The sequence below is a fragment of the Vipera berus genome (genome assembly GCF_964194415.1).
Source record: "Vipera berus genome assembly, chromosome: Z".
Taxonomy (NCBI): Eukaryota; Metazoa; Chordata; class Lepidosauria; order Squamata; family Viperidae; genus Vipera; species Vipera berus.
In genome coordinates this window covers 44,425,273-44,445,358 of record NC_138205.1, presented here as the reverse complement: position 1 = coordinate 44,445,358, position 20,086 = coordinate 44,425,273, and the positions used below count along the sequence as shown (strand labels likewise).

General features: G+C 41.0%; 1 protein-coding gene across 3 annotated transcripts in view; it reads left to right on the top strand.

Annotated features, from left to right (window-relative positions):
• MED24 (mediator complex subunit 24) overlaps positions 1-4,165 on the top strand; it is a 94,701-nt gene extending 90,536 nt beyond the window's left edge. For all 3 annotated transcript variants that reach the window (XM_081345143.1, XM_081345142.1, XM_081345141.1), the window contains exon 26: positions 2,353-4,165. In XM_081345143.1, coding sequence (XP_081201269.1) covers positions 2,353-2,469 — 117 coding nt within the window. In that variant the 3' untranslated portion in view covers positions 2,470-4,165. The remainder of the gene's footprint in view (positions 1-2,352) is intronic.
• Positions 4,166-20,086: the final 15,921 nt, after the last annotated feature.

Here is a 20,086-nt window from a genome sequence, read left to right as displayed (position 1 = left end):
AGTAGGAATCACAATCATGGGGAAGACTGCTGACCTGACAGTTGTGCAGAAAACCATCATTGACACCCTCCATAAGGAGGGAAAGCCTCAAAAGGAAGAAGTTGGATGTTCCCAAAGTGCTGTGTCAAAGCACATTAATAGAAAGTTATGTGGAAGGGAAAAGTGTGCACAAGCAGCAGGGATGACCGCAGCCTGGAGAGGATTGTCAGGAAAAGGCCATTCAAAAGTGTTGGGGACTTTCACAAGGAGTGGACTGAGGCTGGAGTCAGTGCATCAAGAGCCACCACACACAGACTGATCCTGGACATGGGCTTCAAATGTCGTATTCCTCTTGTCAAGCCGCTCCTGAACAACAAACAACATCAGAAGCGTCTTACCTGGGCTAAAGAAAAACAGACCTGGTCTGTTGCTCAGTGGTCCAAAGTCCTCTTTTCTGATGAGAGCAACTTTTGCATCTCATTTGGAAACCAAGGACCCAGAGTCTGGAGGAAGAATGGAGAGGCACACACTGCAAGATGCATGAAGTCCAGTGTGAAGTTTCCACAGTCTCTGTTGATTTGGGGAGCCATGTCATCTGCTGGTGTTGGTCCACTGTGCTTCATTAAGTCCAGGGTCAATGCAGCCGTCTACCAGGAGATGTTGGAGCACTTCATGCTTCCTTCCACAGACGAGCTTTATGGGGATGCTGACTTCATTTTCCAGCAGGACTTGGCACCTGCCCACATTGCCAAAAGCACCAAAACCTGGTTCAATGACCGTGGGATTACTGTGCTTGATTGGCCAGCAAACTTGCCTGACCTGAACCCCATAGAAAATCTATGGGGCATTGCCAAGAGAAAGATGAGAGACATGAGACCGAACAATGCAGAAGAGCTGAAGGCCGCTATTGAAGCATCCTGGTCTTCCATAACACCTCAGCAGTGCCACAGGCTGATAGCTTCCATGCCACACCACATTGAGGCAGTAATTGCTGCAAAAGGGGCCCAAACCAAGTACTGAGTACATATGCGTGCTTATACTTTTCAGAAGTCCGATATTGTTCTATGTACACTCCTTGTTTTATTGATTGCATGTAATATTCTAATTTTCTGAGATTGTGGATTTGGGGTTTTCATGAGCTGTGCGCCATAATCATCACAATTGTGACAAATCACGGCTTGAACTATCTTGCTTTGCATGTAATGAGTCTATCTCATATATTAGTTTCCCCTTTCAAGTTGCATTACTGAAATAAATGAACTTTTGCACGATATTCTAATTTTTCGAGTTTCACCTGTAGTCAACCTAAATTAACACTCTGTGGAATTTGATGCAACAATCAAGCTGTTAAGTAAACTTACTAAAATTTAATTTATTTTTAGTTATGTGGAACTAACAAAGTAAAAAATATATATTTTAAACAATGGATTATGCTATTACAGTTGGAGTGTCAATACCAAACTATTTTTTTATCTTTCAACTAAGAAAATATAAAAAGAGATCTTTTGTTATTACTAAAAGTTGTATAGAAATATTATAAGTATTTATAAGTATTTGAATCTAAACATTTTTAAAAAGAAGTTCAAATTCAAATCCAGTATCTCCATATTTGTATAAAATCTATTAAGGGAGCAGTACAATCAGTTCTTTGTTTTGAGGAAAAATGCTTCATAGACAGAGCCAAATCCCAGTTTTATCCCATGGGAGATTATGTTCTTCTATGCAAACTAATATCTGAGATTATTTTGCACCCCAGCATACTCTTGCCCTATAAGGTATAAACAGTATACTCATACACACTGAGAATGCAAATATAACTTCCTCCCACCCACCCACCCACCCACCCCAAAAAATTTATTGACTGCCGGGACAAGGAGCTTTACTAGATAGATCCTCTCATAATCTTCATGATTAGAAATAGGTTTCATTAGTAAAACTAACTCACATAGTCTCTTCTTCACTCTTACTCATGTTTATAATTTCTACCTTCCGCTTTACCAGTCATAAAACTCTGAGTAATATGCAGTATGGGGCATATAAAACTCAGAGTAATCAGAAAGCAAAAAAGGGAAGGAACCCAGATCAGGAAATTCATACCATTGTCTTTTTTAAAAAATCACATATAACATTTTAATTATTAATACTTATGTTTCTATCATACTGGTCCAAGATAATATTTACAAATGCAGGGAAATGCATTACTCAGTACACATACATACATTTCCAGAGCATGACATATGAATTCAACATTACTTATAGATAAGTGCTTTAGTTTTTACGGATTAATTCTTCAGACAGATATGGGCTACTTGGAGGAAGCTTTTTGCTACTGTATGCTTTTGGTGAATTCATTTCATTGTTATTCCTGGCCAGGTCTCTGAGTTGGTGAAGGCATCAAATATGTCCAGCCCTAAAATCGTACTGGCCATCACAGACCTCAGCTTACCTCTGGGACGTCGAGTGGCTGCCCAAGCCATTTCTGCCTTGTGAGAAAATTTCGTTTTAAAGCTGTTCCACAGAAGCAGGAGCTGCACCTCTAAGACATACTGATGAAGCACATAACCAAATTAGCTTCCAGTGCAATCCAGAACTCTCGAACAGGAACTTGCTATTCCAAATACTGAACTATTTTTTACTTTCAAAAAGCTATATCCACAGTGCCAATAGCACCTCTCTTTAAGTTGTTCATTGATATTTGCAGAATAAAATAAAAAATTTTTTTTTTAATTTGCCTTATTTTATAAGTAACATTTTTCTCCTATTTATTTCCAATGCCCAAAAGGAGCTGCAATTCTTGGTCAACATGACTGCAATCAGATATTGTTGATATAATTTTTTTGTCAACTAATTACCATTGGTTTTAAAAAAAATAATTGCATATTTTAAAATATTGAATATATCTTTATCAAAAATTATTTTTAAAAAATTGCTAATATATTTGTTTTCAAGACAGACCTGAATTTAGTAGGCTATCATTCTTTTCTGTCTGCCAACTTTCATTTTTTTATGGCTTTTGCAAGTCTGAATTGTTTTATAATGCTAAAGAATAACCTCTTTTCTGTTTTCTCCTAAATATAGATAGCCCTCGACTTGCAACAGTTCATTTAGTGTCTGTTCGAAGTTACAACAGAACTGCAAAAAGTGACTTATGACTGCTTTTTAACACTGATGACCATTTTAGCATCACGTGATCCAAATTCAGATATTTGGCAACTGGTTCTTATGGTTGCAGTGTCCTGGGGTCATCTGATCACTTTTTGCAACCTTCTGACAAGCAAACCTAATGGGGAAGCCAATAGATTAACTTAATAACTGTCTGACAGACCTAACAGCTGCACTGATTCACTTACCAACTGCGGCAAGAAAGCTCATAAAGAGGCAAAACTTAGTCAATAACTGTCTCACTTATTACCTGTTTCTCCAAAAATAAGACCAGATCTTTTTTTTTTGGGGGGGGGGAGCCTTCAAAAGAGGCACCAGGTCTTATTTTCGGGGGGTGTCTTTTCCACTCACCTCTGGCACTGACAGCCCCACCCAGCTAACCCACTTTTTCTGCAGCCAAAGAGCAGGTTCATTCTGTAGCTGAGAATGGAGCTCCGGCCTGCATTTTGCACTCAGGTCTTTCCAGAAAGCCTCTGCAGCTGAGAACTGAGCTATGGATTCAATCCATACCTCGGTTCTTGGCTGCAGTGGCCTTCCGGAAAGGCCTGTCTGCAAAATGCAAGCCTGGGGATGCTGCAGAAGAAGCGGTCCAGCAAGGAGAGGCCTGGCTGCCAGGTAAGTGGGTGCGGGGCATGTGGGGCAGTTCCACACCCCCACTGCAGTTTGATTTTTTAGGTGTGCCTTGCCCAAAAACTAGGGCTTATTTTTGGGGTAGGGCTTATATTAGGCTCACCTGCAAAAATCAACCTAGGGCTTATTTTCGGGGTAGGCCTTAACTTTCGGGGAAACACTAATAGAAATGTTGGCTTAGTCAAAAGTCGAGGACAACTATAGTATTATGTTTAAAACATAAAACTGCTGAATATGCTTACTTTGGATCACAAATGCAGAGTTTGGTGAATTGATGAATCAACATATTGGCTTTAGAATTGATTTTGCAAAAACAAAGCACACAACTATATGCCCTCTCATAAGATTTACCAAACAGAATATTTGATTCAAAATAAAAGCATGTATGCAAACAGCACAACTCCCAGTGTTGTCAATTTCTTTCCTTTCGTAGAACTCACATATCAACAGAACTGTTTTCTGATTTAAAATGGTGCAAAACTTGCAATAATTGGATTAAGATGGCGGTGCCTTGCTTTGCTGTGGCTGCTTCAGCTCTCAAAAGTGTGGGGGTTAGGGAGGGAAATGAACGATCTGGACAAACGCTTTTTAGAAATAGAGACAAGTAAGCAGAGTTGGATTGCTAAACTGTCATATGAACGTCAGTCCATATTGGGTATGAAGAAATTCAGCGAGAGAGGAACTGTGGAGAAAACTGTTCGGGAGAGTCTGCATGGCCTAGGATTACCACGGAGGATAAAATCAACGACGGAAACACCGGCAGTTGATACAGAGGGTGAGAGATCGACTGCAATGTCTGGAGGAGCAGGGTGGAAGAATGGGTATTGCTGGAGGTGGAAATAGCGTTGTGCTCAGTGTTTTGAGCAGCGAAGGAAGCGTTTTGGGCTGCAGGGGCAGAGTGGAGGGGCAGCCATTGCAACTGGGAAGTTTCCCTCCATTGCTGACCATCTTCGGAAGAAGAGGAGGTGTAACCGAAAGAGGAAACGTGGCAAACACAGAGGCCTAACATCTAGCTTAAAAGCTAGACCTTAGAGAGTGTCTCTTTCATCTATGTTGTTTGAAAATGCTTGCTCCTTAGAATCATAAATGGATTACTTGAGGCTGGGTTTAACAACAAACCAGGAGGAGAGAAACTACTGTGTCCTCATTGTGACAGTAACTTGGTTAAAGCCCTCTGTCCCAGATAGCGCTGTTAGCTTGATGGGATTTCCAACATTTCGGCTGGACCGGAGTTTTGCTCTTAGTGACAAATCCCGGGGAGGGGGGTGTCTGGTTTTATATAAATGACAGATGTGTAATAATGCTAAGGTGGTTTCAAGTCTGTGCTCTACAGATGTGGAGCTTCTTACTATCAAATGCAGACCCTTCTATCTGCCTAGAGAATTCTCTGTTACCATTATCACAGCTGTGTATATCCCCCCCTGATGCAAACAGAGAAGAAGCCCTGAAGGTTCTCTATTATACTATCAATGACTTACAAACTACTCACCCAGAGGGAGCTATAGAAGCATTACAAGATTGCTTTGAGTGCACAGATTGGGGCATGTTTAAGGAAGCAGCTACTGATAACCAACATACAAATGTTGAAGAGTATGCCACCACGTATATCCAAAAGTGCATAGAAGATTGTCAGTGTCCTAAAAAGCATTGTGAGGGCAAATGAAAAGTCGTGGCTGACTTGTGAGGTCTGTAAGATGCTGAAAGCACAGAATGTGGTGACATGCTGGCACTTAGAACAGCCAGAGCAAATCTGAAAAGTGCCATAAAAGGTACAAAGCAAGCCCATTGCCAGAAAATTCAGAACTTTTTTCAGGACCCAACAAACACCAGGTGAATGTGGCGAGGAATCCAGGCCATTATGGATTACAAGGTGACTCCATCGAGATGCAAGGAGATCACAAACTTCCTAAAAAAACTGAATGCATTTTTTGGTAGATTTGAGCAATCAAATAGCACTCCTGCTAGGAAAGCTGTGCCCCATCCTGACGAGCAAGTGCTAAGCTTTAATGTCACCTCTGTCCAGAAAACACTGCAAAAAGTTAACATTTGGGAAGCAGCAGGCGCAGATAACATCCCTGGATGTGTCCTTAGAGAATGTACATATGAGCTGGCTTGTGTTCTCACAGATATTTTCAATCTCTCATTGCAGCAGGCAGTGGTCCCATCGTGTTTTAAGACGGCCATCATCTTGCCAGTACCAAAAAAGTCCACAATTACAGGCCTCAACAATTACTGTCCGGTTGCACTGACATCCACCACTATGAAATGCTTTGAGACGCTGATAAAGGACATTATTATATCTAGCCTCCTGCCAGCATTTGACCCACTTCAGTTTGCCTACTGACCAAGTCGCTTTATGGAGGGTGCTATTTCTTCCGTTTCCATCTGAGCTTGAAGCATTTAGAGGAACGAAATACTCATGTGCGTTTGTTGTCTGTCGACTTCAGTTCGGCATTTAACACAATCATTCCCCAGCATCTAGGAGACAAACTGGGCCTTTTAGGCTTAAACACTCCTTTGTGCAACTGGATTCTTGATTTTCTTACCAATAGGCCCCAATATATGCGAGTTGGAACAAATACCTCTAATACCATTTTCTTGAGCACAGGTTCTCCTCAGGGCTGCGTCCTAAGTCCACTGCTGTTCACCCCGTTGACCCATGACTTGTGCTAGGTTTGCCACCAACCATATTGTGAAGTTTGCAGATGATACAACAGTAGTGGGCCTTATGATGACAATGAGCGCGCTTACCGCAAGAAGGTTGAGGGGTTGGTGAACTGATGTAAGGAAAACAGCCTAGTTTTAAATACCGGAAAAACCAAAGAAATCATTGTTGATTTCAGAAAAGGCAGGCACAGCCACACTTCTCTGTGGATTAATGATTGACCTGTGGAGATGGTTACCAGCATCAAATTCCTGGGTGTGCAGCTAACGAGTAGGCTGGCTTGGTCGCTCAACAGTGAGACACTGGTAAAGCGGACACAGCAGCACCTGCATTTTCTACGTCGCGTGAGAATAACACATCTTCCTTCCCCTATCCTTACCACTTTCTACAGGGAAACAATCGAGAGCATCCTGTCATACAGTATCACAGTGGTTTGGAAGTATCACTGCTTCAGACAGGAAGGCGGTGCAGAGAGTGATGAGGATGGCCGAAAAGATTATTGGCAGTTCCCTTCCCCCCATCCTTGATATAGCACAGAAGCGTTGCTTAAGCAAGGTCCGCAAGATTGTCTGGGACACTACCCATCCTCTTCACAACTTGTTACCTTCTGGGAGGAGGCTTCATGGTATCCGTTGTGCCCACAGTAAAAAAAATGACAAGGTTATCTTATCTAATAATGTCCTTCAGTATTAAATTTTATTTCAGTTTTAGATTTTTGGACTGGATTGGAAAAAAAATCACAAATTCCCAATAAAATTTGGAAATTTCAGAATTTCTGAATGTACTAGCTGATTTTAAACATGACACTCGTGAGCAAAACAATACTCATGTATACTTTTTTATTTCTTTGGCAGGGAGGAGTACAGTACTTTAAAAAATACTGATTAAAGTAATTATTTACTAGTAAGATATTGCATCTCAAAAAAAGCAGTTGTCTTGTAAAGTTGACCCAATAAGTGTCTGTTCAACATATTATCTTAAGAAGTCTGTCACATAAAATAGGGCAAGCTGCTAAATATGCAGGGTTGTTCATATTGAATTATAACCTCTCCTGTAGACAAGTATGTTCTGTTATGTAACAGTGCATAAAGCACATAGATCTGGGTCTAGGACAGCTTGCTGCTGCCGACTTGCTGCAGGATAGCTCACTGCAGCCAACTCGCTGCAGGAAAATTGAGCAGGCCTTTTCTTGCTTTAGGTTTGAACCTTCTCAAGTTAGAAGTCCTCATGGCAGGGGTGAGCCAGAGCATAGAATCGCAGCAGCCCATTGGTCACACTTGAGAAGGTTCAAACCTAAAGCAAGAGAAGGCCCCTTCCACAATTCTGCGGTGAGTTGTCCCGTGGCATATCCCATTCTAACTAGGACCTTACTCTGTTTCACTCCCCCCAGTTATAAGTTGTCATTTTACAGCTGTAATAACTATAGATAACATGTATTGGTTTTGCTTCAATGGACATTTGCTGCCAAGTACACCAGCTAAAAAGCATCTCCAGCTTTGCAAATACTGTACATGCCATGGTCTTTTCACTTCTGCTGTCTGCCTGGAGCATGTCTGCTTCCTCTGATGATGATCTGCGATAGCAGCCAGCCTTTGTGTTTGCAGAATGAGCTGATACTCAACTGTTCCTTTCCCTTTTTTTCTGCAGAAGATTAGGTATAATCTGGCAGCTCCAAAATCTTCCTAGTGATGAATGTATTAAGTTCCAGTCTCCATTTTGAAGCTGACCTTAAAATATACAGTAGGTCCAGTAGTCATAATATCTGACTTATATGTTTTTTCTTCTTACTTCTCTGCTTTATCTTTGTGTGTTTTTCTACCACTAGTTTGATGTACTGTAGAATTCTAGTGCATTTCTAATCCTGCGTGCACACACGTATATACACACATGACATTTTTGTTGGTCCTATAATAAGCCTGTGGTTTGTGCATTCTGGTTTCCAACTCACCTCTTAGTACAAAAATTTTAGCAATATTCCAGGATTCTGAACCCCCAAATGAGACATGATTATTGTAATGGTATCATTCAAATTTATTTTCTATATATGTTCAAGAACATTCTGGGTATCATCATGTCCTTTGAATATAGTTCTCCTACCGCAACCCCAGTTCAGTTCTTAAGACATGAATGGGTTACTCATATTACATAAATATTACATAAGTGTTGCAGGGTTTCCAGTCAGATTTTACACAATTTGATTGGTGCATGAGATCATCATCATATTTGCTTCAACAAGCAGGCAATGGCCGATTGACATGAAAAAGTTTGCCAGTTCCTAAAGAGGAACACTGCTGATCTGCAATCCAAATGAGGAAATTTACGAAGATTTGTGGTTTGAACTTGATGCAAGGGATATCCTTTGGCCTGGTTAGCTTTGGGTCTAGGAAGAACACAGTGCTCTTGGGCCATGAGTTATGTTTCCTTCCTGTTTATCTGCAGAAGGAAGCAGTGGTTGGGCTTGAACTCCTGCAAAACATCATTGATAGCTTTGGGACTGGAGCTGTGCCTAAGGAATATTCTTGGGCTGATACAAGACAGCAGTTAACGTTGTAATGAAAAATGCTTACTTGCATCTTACTTCAGATTTCTTGTGAATGAAATGTTTAAAAAATAGATCTGGTCTTCTAATACTTGGCTAATGCAACTTCCTGAAGTTGGATGACTTTTGAAAGACGAATGGAAGGGGTGTACATTATGCAGTACTGCAACTAGAAAAGAGATGAAATGCAGCAGTTGATTAATAGTTGTGTTGGTTAATCAAAAGTGGTAGGATGTTTAGGATATGACTGAGGTCATATTTGCAGAAATTAAACCTTCCATTGTTAAAGAGATCAATCTTTCTATTCATGATTGAAGGGTAATTGGGTGAAGTTGGATATTAATGGTGAATTGGAGAATTTTTTTCCTAACTGTTAAATGAACAATGAGCTTAATTTATTCACTGAATTAAAATGCTGCAGTATTTCATTTAATGTATTTAAATTGTACAGCAAAATAATCAAAACCTTAAGAGCAGGCAAAAAAGAAGCAAAGTGTAGCAGCTAGGTAAGAATAGGAGCAATAGTGACAAAAATTAACTTCAGTAATAAAGTGCTTTTTTAGTGTTCACAGCTCCTCATATTCATTCTCAGAAATTAATATATTGTATAAAATTTGTAAAATATTTAGTAACCATCTTCCTAAGAAAAAATACAAGCTGAAAATGCATTGTGTTTCGACTTTTCTGGAATTATTTGATTCCTTATCTCTTTTTTCTTCTTTATTTCTTTCATTCTTTCATAGAAGCTTTGTTTTATTTTATTTTTTTATGTTTCTTATAGTAACTGGTGAACTTTCAAAAGTTTTCTGCTTGTATTTTAGTAGTGTTCAAGTTTCTAAGTCAAGCAAGGTCAGGCCTGCTTAGCAAAGATAGGATTTCATCGGGGAATTCCTGGACCACAGGTTAAATTGAGAAATAGGGAAAAAATGCTAGAAAAAGGCAGTGACAAACTACTTCCTTTAACCAACAAAGCTACCTGGACAAGTCCATGAAATCAGTAAGAATTAAGAATAAAGAGTATACTCTTAAGTTATTCTGTAAGTACCATCCATCTTTTTCTTCTTTTCAATAAATCTCCAATTTATCTTCATTTGAAATTCATCATGTCTGTAAAGGCAAATGCAATTCTCAGGTGCCTTGACAGAAGAATGATTTTCACATCATAAGAAGTAATCACTTCATTCTAGTTTGGTCAGACCACCCTCAAATGTTGTGCTCGATTCTGAGCATCTATTATTAGATTAAGATTAAAAAGGATTGGAAATGAGAAGAAATTCAGGGAAGGGCAATGAAGTCAACCACCTACTAATAAATTAAGATTGAACAAACTAACTGTTTAGTCTTGAGAAAACATGTTTGGAAAATATGATAGCACTCTTTGAATACCAGGAAGTCATGTTGAAGAAAATGAAACCTGTTCTTTCATGTTTCAGTGTCCATGATATAAATAATAGATTTTAGTTACGGGAAGGCAGATTTAAATTAATTATTGGAAAAATACTTTAATGCAAACACCAGTGGAACCACATATTTGGAACCAGCTGCCAGTGGAGCTGAGGACTGCCCCTGACCTTCGTTCATTCCGCCGGGGCCTGAAGACCTGGCTCTTCGAGCTCTCTGGCCCAGGCTGAGGATTAATCTTATTTTAACTGGGGTTTTATTTATGCAGGGACAAATATAATTTTTTTAAAATTTGTTTTTAACTTTTGTATTTTGGTTTTTTAATCACCCTGTAAACCGCCCTGAGTCCTTCGGGAAAGGGCGGTATATAAATGTAATAAAATAAAATAAAAATAAAAATAAAAATTCAGAAGTGAGCATCTTATTGGCTACACTAAAGTAAAGCCAGCCCTTTTATTTCTCAATATGCCTTTCTTCTACCAGTTGAAAAACCTTGCTAATTTACAAACTAGCATCATTAATCCTCCTCTGTTTTCAAACATTGGAGTAAAAGAAAACTAGCTATTTTGGAAAGATAATTGCGAAGTTTATATTGTAAACTGCTTGATTTGATGTTCCATGATACAAATTATTTAACACTTTGAACAAATGTGCCTTGTAGACCCTAATTTCAAGTTGCCACTGATTTATAATTTGGCAGTTTAGGCTTATGAAAATGGGGAAATATATCAGAGGTCTAATTGTTGCCTTCAACATGATCATTACAGATAGTCCTCGACTTACAATCAGAATTTCCATTGCTAAGCAATGTGGTTGTTAAGTGAGACATGCCTGATTTTACAACTTTTTTTTTACTACAATTAAGCAAATCTGTCTTCCCCCATTGAAGCTGGCTGGGAAAGTTGCAGATAGTGTTCATGTGACCCCAGGACACTGCAACTGTCATAAATATGTTCTGGCTGCCAAGTGCCCAAATTTTTATCAAGTGACTGTAGGGTTACTATACCATTATATCTTGAAATGGTTGCTAAACAAATATAAATCAAAGGCTACCTGTAGTTTTACAAGTAGACCTTGTTTAATTACTACTATTTTAGCAACCATTCAGAGTTACGGGGGGGGGGGGGGGTAGAGACTTAGCAAGTAGTGCCTTATAGCCAGTTCTCAAATATCCAGCCATCCCAGCATTCCTGCGATTGCAATCTGGATACTTGATTATAACTAGCTCACATTAATGTTGTTGCAGCATTCCACAGTCACCACTTGCAACCTTCCCTGACAGCTTTTCACAAGCAAAGCCAATGGAGAAACCCCAAGCAAAGCTGCTAATCGCTCTCATAAGTCACTTGCACCCTTCCCCCTCCTAGCAGCAGCCACACCCAGTCTGTTTGTGGCATGGCTTCCACTGCACCTACCTGCCTGCTGTCCTACTTGTAAGCCACTTGGCACTTGCTTAAGGACCTGTAATCCTCGCTTAACAATGACAGCCAGGAATACTGGGGTTGCCATTTCTCAGTGATGCAGTCGTGTGACATAGTGTTTTATGACAATCGCTTAGTGATGAAAATTCTGGTCCCAGTTACTGTTGTTAACCAAAGACTACTGGCTGCCATGCCATTGCATGCAGCAGCCAGGCAGGTGTGCATGTGCATCTGGAATGCAGATGGATGTATACTATGGAGTACAAGATCGCCAGGATTGCATATTCTATAAGCAGCAGGAGCGGGAGCAACTTGCAGGCAGTTGCAAAGTGTCTGGATCTGGATCTTGATCACGTGACTGTGGAGTGTCAGGTTCACATGATCATAGACGCCAATGTCCACTTTCAAGCCCTCCTCAGATGCAGTGTTTCTAAGTCATGATTACCCTATCCCACATTTTTTTATCTCCAAATGTAATAAGCTGCTCAGACTTGTTGAAAGTCAGGCAGCATACAAGTTTAATATTTTATTATTACTATCTCACATTTTGCTAATAAGATGTTATTCATCTCAGCCACATCTTATTCATCTCAGCCACATCTTCCAAACTAACCAGGTTAGACTGAAATTGTATTCTGTCATCCTGATGAGGGCCAAAATACAAGCAGCTATCAATCCTATCATCCAATTCTTTAATAAAAATCTTGAATAATACTGATCAGAAGACAGATTCTTGAAGAATCCCACTAATTATTGTTTTTCAAGCCAAAGTAGAGTGATTAATGCTACTTCTTTAAGTGTGGTCATCCTGTTAAGGGCCTATTTTACCACAGTGCCATCCAAACTAAAATGTCACATGGAACTTTGTCAAATGCTTTGGTAAAATCAGAAGAGAGGCCATTCACATCATTTCATTCATCAGTCATTAAAAGAGGTGAGATTTTGTCTCATGCAATCAATTTTTGACAGAGCCATATTGTTTTTTACCAATCACAGCATTGTTTTCAACATGCTTACAAATGGTCTGCTTTATTTCCTGCTCTAACATCTTTCTGGGAATGTTAGGCTTACTGGTCTATAATTACAGGAGCCTTTTTCCTGTATTATATTTTTATTATATTTATTTTTTTCTAGTCCATTGGCACTTCCCCAGGAGTCTCCAGGATTCCTCAGAGATCATTAAAATTCTTCAACCAGGTCCTCCAATATTCTAGATGCATTTCATCAGGGCATATATTTTTCATATATATTTCAAATATATGTGTACACATACAGAGATGTACAGTAACATGATGAGAAAAAGGGAGAGAGAAGAAACACACAGACATCCATCACACAGGCATCCATTCTCCTTAGATCCTTCACAGGCACAACATACTATTTGAACTCTTTTCAACCATTTATAAGCAGTGGCCATAAGAAATGTTCATATTTTCTTCGCTGTAATAAAGAAATGTGCATTTCTTATGGCCACTTTTATAAATGATTGAAAAGAGTTCAAGAAGTCACACTTTATATGTTTTCTTTTTTTTTCAAAAAAAGAAAAGAAATGTTCATATTTTCTTCGCTGTAATAAAGAAATGTGCACTTCTTATGGCCACTTTTATAAATGATTGAAAAGAGTTCAAGAAGTCACACTTTATATGTTTTCTTATCTTGTTATTGATCTTCCCAATCCAACAGAATATTGAAAATAAAGAGCTCAGAACTTACTAGATCTTAACCAACGAACAATTGAACAAAACAAAAACAAAATGTAGCGTTCATGTAGAAGCCAACAGGGGAACAGAAAACATTGCAGAAGAACTCCCAATGCATCCTTATTGACTTCTCCATTCTTATCCCCCATCCATAACCTTAGATTGAATGAATACACTGCATAGGCAGTTGTGAGCAAGCTTTTAGGTGATGCAATTATCTTGGTAATAGTTGTTCTCACTTCCAGTCTTAACTTGTCATGAGTTGGCTCATGTGCACCCCCACCCTACCCTGTATTGTGAAAACAAGTTCAGCTAGGAAGTGAGGCTTCTGCAGGCATCATCAGAGAGAAAAAAAGGGGGAAATGAGGAAAACATCGAAGAATTGACCTCAGCAACAAGTTGTAAATTGGCAAGGAAGTGAAAAGAATTCTAAGAAGCCTAGGGCTGTTACAGTGGTTCATTTTATAGCAAGTTTACATATACAGTATGTTATAGAAGTAACAGAATAAGATCAATAGAGATAAGCGGTGTGATATAATAGTTGTGTACTGTGTCTAACCTAGCACTACCAATCTGGGATTCTCCAGCTGCGGTAGATTATAATTCCCATCATGTCTATCAGGTCCCTAGTGGTCTCCTATCCAAATCTTAACTCTGCTTAGCTAATGCTAGCTTAGTCAAATTCAACTAAGTTTTGCCACCTTGACTCAATCCAGAGACTGATTTCAACCCAAACGTAGCCACAAAGTTGCTTGCATGTTTATGGGTCAGTCATCTCTTAATTTCAGTTGAAATTACTGCAGAATTATTCTGAGGATAAAATTGATGTCCATGCTGCCTTTGGGCCCAGAGGAAAATATAAACAGTAAAACTAGGAATCAATTTGAATAAACTGGAAAAGTCTGCCAACTTAACTTTTCCTTCTTATTAATCATTTACAATCTTAGCGATCCCTTTGCCTAATAAGATCATTAAGCAATCTCATTTGTTATTTCTTGTCAATATTTCATTACATCAGAAACAAATATACAATGAATTTTTTAACAAGTGATGAAAATGACACAATGGAATCTCTGATGAAATTCTTAATATTAGATATTATAGTTAGGCAATTCATCTGGTCCAGGAAAGAGCAAAAAATTAAAAAATAAATAGTAAGTGTATTTTAAAGAGCTGAATGAAAAGTCAGCTTTTAAAAATATTTTTTTTAAAAAAAAAGCCCAGCTTTTCGGATTTCACACAGGTAACAACAGTAAACAGAGTATTAGAATCATTTCCCAGCATTTAATTTAAATCCACATAAACATTTGTCACATTATGTCTTACTTCACAAAGAAAGGCTTCATGTGGTGTGGATTATTAACGCTTTGTGGATCACCATCAATTTAGAGAGAGTCACAACTTTTCAAAACCTAATCAGGTTTGCTTAAATATTTGCGTACTTGTTTGTGAAAACGTGTGGATTTCACTCTTCCTTTCCTATGTAAGTTTGCAACAGGCAGCTGCAGCCCCATATAGCTAGAAGCCTTGGGACACGTACCTTCAAATGTAACGATTCAAATTGAGGAATACCTTCTTTTTTTTTAATCCAATTTGATTCTCAGTGAAATCATGAGTTTTACTGATGGGGGTACAGGGCTGTGCCAGTGCTGACCTATGGCAATCCTGGGTCACACTGACTGTTGGCGCCATCTCCTGTCAATGCAAAGTTTTACATTAAGATACTTGGACAATACAGCTGGGAAATATTGCTCTTAACACATGCAGGACCCCAGGCTCGGGAACATAGCCAGGTTTTAAGGCTATTCTTTAGGGCTATAATATACTTTTACTTTCCCTTAGACTAAACCCAGCCTGGTTTGAACAAATCCATTTATGTTTTTGGAGTTACTTGTACACCAGAATTTAAGAATTGCTGTGCTAAAGATTTTAGGGGGTTGTTTTCTCTCTCTCTTTTTTTTTCCCTCCATAAGAGGAAAGAAGAAAAATATAGTGGGAAAAACCAAGAAAGTTATTTGTGGACAGACTGGTTCACGTAATCAGTGCTTTTTTTGTAAAAGAAAAAGGTGCCGGAACTCACACATGTCATACAACCCGCCTTGCCCTACCCTACAAGGTTCCATCCAAAAAAGGTGCCGGAACTCCGTTCTGAGCGTTCTATGAGAAAAAAAGCCCTGCACGTAACGAAACCCTGTACGGTTTTTAAAGACTCCACATTAACTTTTTTTGGAAAAAAGTAAAGACATCATTACTTTCCAACTGAAAGAGGAAGGGGGTAAAAGCAGTGTCACTAAGCTCACTGGACGAGTTTAGGCCAGGCACTTTTAACCCACCCCAGTTCCACAAACTTCTTTTTTTAGGAGGGAGAATGGGAGGCAGGAGAGATATGCCTCCTTGACCTAAAGAGAGTGTGTATATGTGTATATATGTGCACATGCACACACACACACACACACACACACACACAAGCATATCTGCTTATTACTAAATTCTTGTTTACTTTAATTGGGAGAAACAGTGCATTTTAGGGCAATAAGATATTTCAAATATGCAAACTTATGTAGCGGGGGAGCATGAAGAGACAGTACTGGGAGATGCCTGGGGGAGCAGACAGTGAGAGGGCAGAGAGGAGTGGAGGCTCTGCTGAGGCCTAGGTTGCAGGGGGGGGTGTAAGCCTGGGAGAGGAGACAATAGGGAGGAATGGGAGAGGCTCTTATGAGGTAAGCCTGAAGGAGAGAAGGGGAAAGGATATGAGGCTTCTGTGGGGCAAGCCTGAGGGAAAGAAGGAGATAGAAGAGGAGAGGCTTCTGTGGGCAAGCCTGGGGAAGAGAAGGGGATAGGAGAGGAGAGGCTTCTGTGGGGCAAGCCTGAGGGAGTGAAGGGAAAGGATAGGAGAGGCTTCTGTGGGGCAAGCCTGAGGGAGAGAAGTGGATAGGAGAGGATTCTGTAGGGCAAGCCTGATGAAGAAAAGGGGATAGGATAGGAGAGGCTTCTGTGTGGCAAGCCTGAGGGAGTGAAGGGGATAGGATAGGAGAGGCTTCTGTGTGCAAGCCTGAGGGAAAGAAGGAGATAGAAGAGGAGAGGCTTCTGTGGGCAAGCCTGGGGAAGAGAAGGGGATAGGATAGGAGAGGCTTCTGTAGGGCAAGCCTGAGGGAGAGAAGGGAAAGGATAGGAGAGGCTTCTGTGGGGCAAACCTGAGGGAGAGAAGGAGATAGAAGCAGAGAGGTTTCTGTGAGCAAGTCAGAGAGAGAGAGAGAGAGAGAGAGAGAGAGAGAGAGAGAGAGAGAGAGAGAGAGAGAGAGAGAGAGAGAGAAGAAGGAGAAGGAGAAGGAGAAGGAGAAGGAAGAGGAAGAAGAAGAAGGAGAAGAAGAAGAGCTGGACAGTCACTTGAACACTTTCCCTGCATGTGATCTGCCTGCTAAGAGAGACTGATAATCAACCCATTATATGACCTTCCTTCTGAGAGAGACTGAGCACAACCCCATCATATGACCTGTCTGCCAAGAAAGACTGACCACCACCTCATCACGTGCTCCAGCCAAGCAGAGGGACCACTGTGGACCAGCAGACATACCAAGAGAGCCAGGAGAACCCAGACTCCAGCGGCCCTTTTGGGAGTAGCACTACAAGTGGGGGCTCATCTGGGATTTCCTTTTGGCCTTTCTCCAGAATGGGGTAGTGGTCCCATCCAGAGACATGAGCCAAGTGAGCAAAATGGACTCCACCACTGTCACTAACTGGCGTGAGGACCAGAACAGTGAGGTAAAGTTGAGCATAGCAATTGACATCCTTGGGGATGCTTGGCCAGAAGTTTGAATTCTACAGGCAGTGAGGGCCCTTGTCTCTGACCAAAGGGTATATGTGAGACACAAAAGTGGACCGGGACTCCTCATGTGCTATTGGAATGGAAGAAAGGGGTTCCAGAATGCTTTGGGGTTGAGAGCTTTCAGTTGACACCAGGGCAAAGGTGATACACCTGACCCCATGGGCCACACCTTTAGCAAAGACATTGGGCCCCCAAAAGGAGACACGTACTTGATTACCATAGGGGCAGCAGAGGCAGGATCTGCCCAGGCCATGGGGATCCTGACACCCATCCAAACCCTGACTGGCAACTACTGTGCTGGGGCTGAGTACTAGAAACTCTATCTTTTCAGGGATACAACCAGTGCCACGGGGAGGAAGAATACGAAACCTGGATGGAGCAGGCAGTACAGGCTGTTGAAGAATGGGATGTATGAGATGCTCAAAAGAAGCAGAGGCTCAGAGTGAGTCTAAAGGGTCTCGCTGTGGAAGCCATTAGAAGCTTGACACTGAGTTGAGGGCATTTTACCGTACATGATTACTTCTGTCTACTGTGTGATGAATTCAGATCTCCCAAAACAATTTCTAGCCTACTGTTTCAGTTTGAGCAAATGTACCAGAACAGAGGTGAAAGGCTGTATGAGTACATAAGACGATTGAACAAGTTACTATGTCACATTGTGGAAAGGGAGGGGATGGATCCAGCTGAAGTAGAATGGGCCAGAATGGGGACTTCCGGTTTTGCACCTGTAGCACATGGCCACATGAGAGCGGACCTCTGCTCCCCATGGCTAGTTTCATCCTGCAGGGGGACCTTAGATGGGTACGAAGTTGCCCCGAAGAGGTGACTATGAAGGAGGGTGCCCTGTTGATCATGAAGCAACAGCGGTCATTTGATCCACGGGAAGCCCTCTGAACCCAACAGGAGAAAGGCTAGCATGAGATCAGCGTCTAGCCCAAGCTGCTTGAAGCCGAAGTCCCAGAGCACAAATCTAAACATCGGTGAACAGCAAGCTTGGAATTGGTGAAAGTATTGATCTTCTTTCTTCTATCTACTAATTGAATCCTTGAGAAAGATTCCCAAAACAAGAAAACCTCTGGAAGTGAAGGGAGGGGACTATATCCCCATTCCTGTATAGACAGAAGTGGCAAATTAATATTAAGGAGGAGAGATATACTAAAATTTGATTTTAAATACTACATTCTGGATAAATCTAGGAACTGTCAATATTATATTCTAAAGAGTTTTTGATGGAATTATAAAAATATATAATAAAAATAACTTTTTGATTAAAAAAACTGAAAAAAGAAATAACTGCTGACATCTAATGGAGAATCAGAGCATAGAATTCTAACAATAAGACTCAGAAATTGGTACGAAATTTGGCCCAGTTGGGAAACTACAGTGAGGGAGCCAATTGGGTGCCCAGCAATACTAGCTAGTTCCAGTCAAAGGGGTGGCTGAGGGCAACCTTCATGAATAGAATTCTCCCAAAGCCCCCCTCAGTGATAGGACTGATTGGACCATCTCCCTTAGCGAGGGACTCCCATATCCTAGGACCTACAGATGTCAAAGTGACAAGGCTTCAGCAACAGCCTTCGGGGATGCAAACATTGGCTGTCTGACTAGATGGTGTGTCTTCCACTGCCAAAATTCCTAAACATGTGGTGGGCCCTTCAATGGTGCTGGTACAAGTGCAAGGGCCCTCTTGGACTCAGGTGCACAAATGACATTACTGTACTTGGATTTCAATAACAGGCACCTGACGCATATACCCATACAAAAGTTGGGTGATTTGAAGATTTGGGGCATTGGAACAGAGAAGTTCCCATATGATGGGTATCTACCTATCCAGCTAACATTCAGGCCCCCAGTTGTTGGATACACTGAAACCTTTGACACCCTGGCCATTGTCTGTACCCGTGCCCCAGAAGCTAGCCAGAGCTCACTGATTGTATGGACAAACACCAACTTAGTTAGGCATTGGTCATCCCAATTGACCGAATAGGAAATGACTCGGTGATAGGGGACGTTCATCCTGCATTGCAGGCAATGTATGATACCTGATGCAAGAGCAACAGGCCCTTGCGGAGGGTGTGGTGTGACTGGAAATTGGACAGAGCAAATAGAGTACTACAACCAGGGGAGGTGGCATGTCTATGGGCCTCTGTCTGACTAGGTTGGAAGCAGCCTGGGCCCTATCTCACCCTTGAATTTGACCCCAGAAGACAGAACATTGGAGCGGAGGTAATCCCAGAGGTGGTGTCCACAAAGACCCTGCGGCAGGCCAGAGGACGGATCTCGGTTGGAGTCCGGAATATTACCAACTTTCCTGTGAGGTTGAAGGACCAGATGTTGTTGGGACAAGTGAGCCCAGACACCCCAATTGTACTGCCTGATACTAGGAAAAAGACTGAGGGTGAGGTTTCAACAGAACAGTTCTACCCTAAGAGCACACAGCTTTCCCAAGAGTGGTGAGAGAGGGCCAGAGACCAGCTTTGGAGATGGCAAAATTTGAATGATGAATTTGACATGGGATGTGCTAAGAGTGCTCAACATATAATCCATCTACAAGAAGATAAGCCTTTCCGAGAGAGGTCTCGGCAGATTCCCTTAAGTGATTTAGATGACCTTAGAGAGCATTTAGTGGAATTGAAGAGGACTGGGATCATCCAAGAATCTCAAAGTCCCTACGCCTCTCCCATAGTGGTAGTCCAGAAGAAGAATGGGTCCCTGAGAATGTGTATAGATTACCATACCCGGATGACTCATTCGTTACAGCTG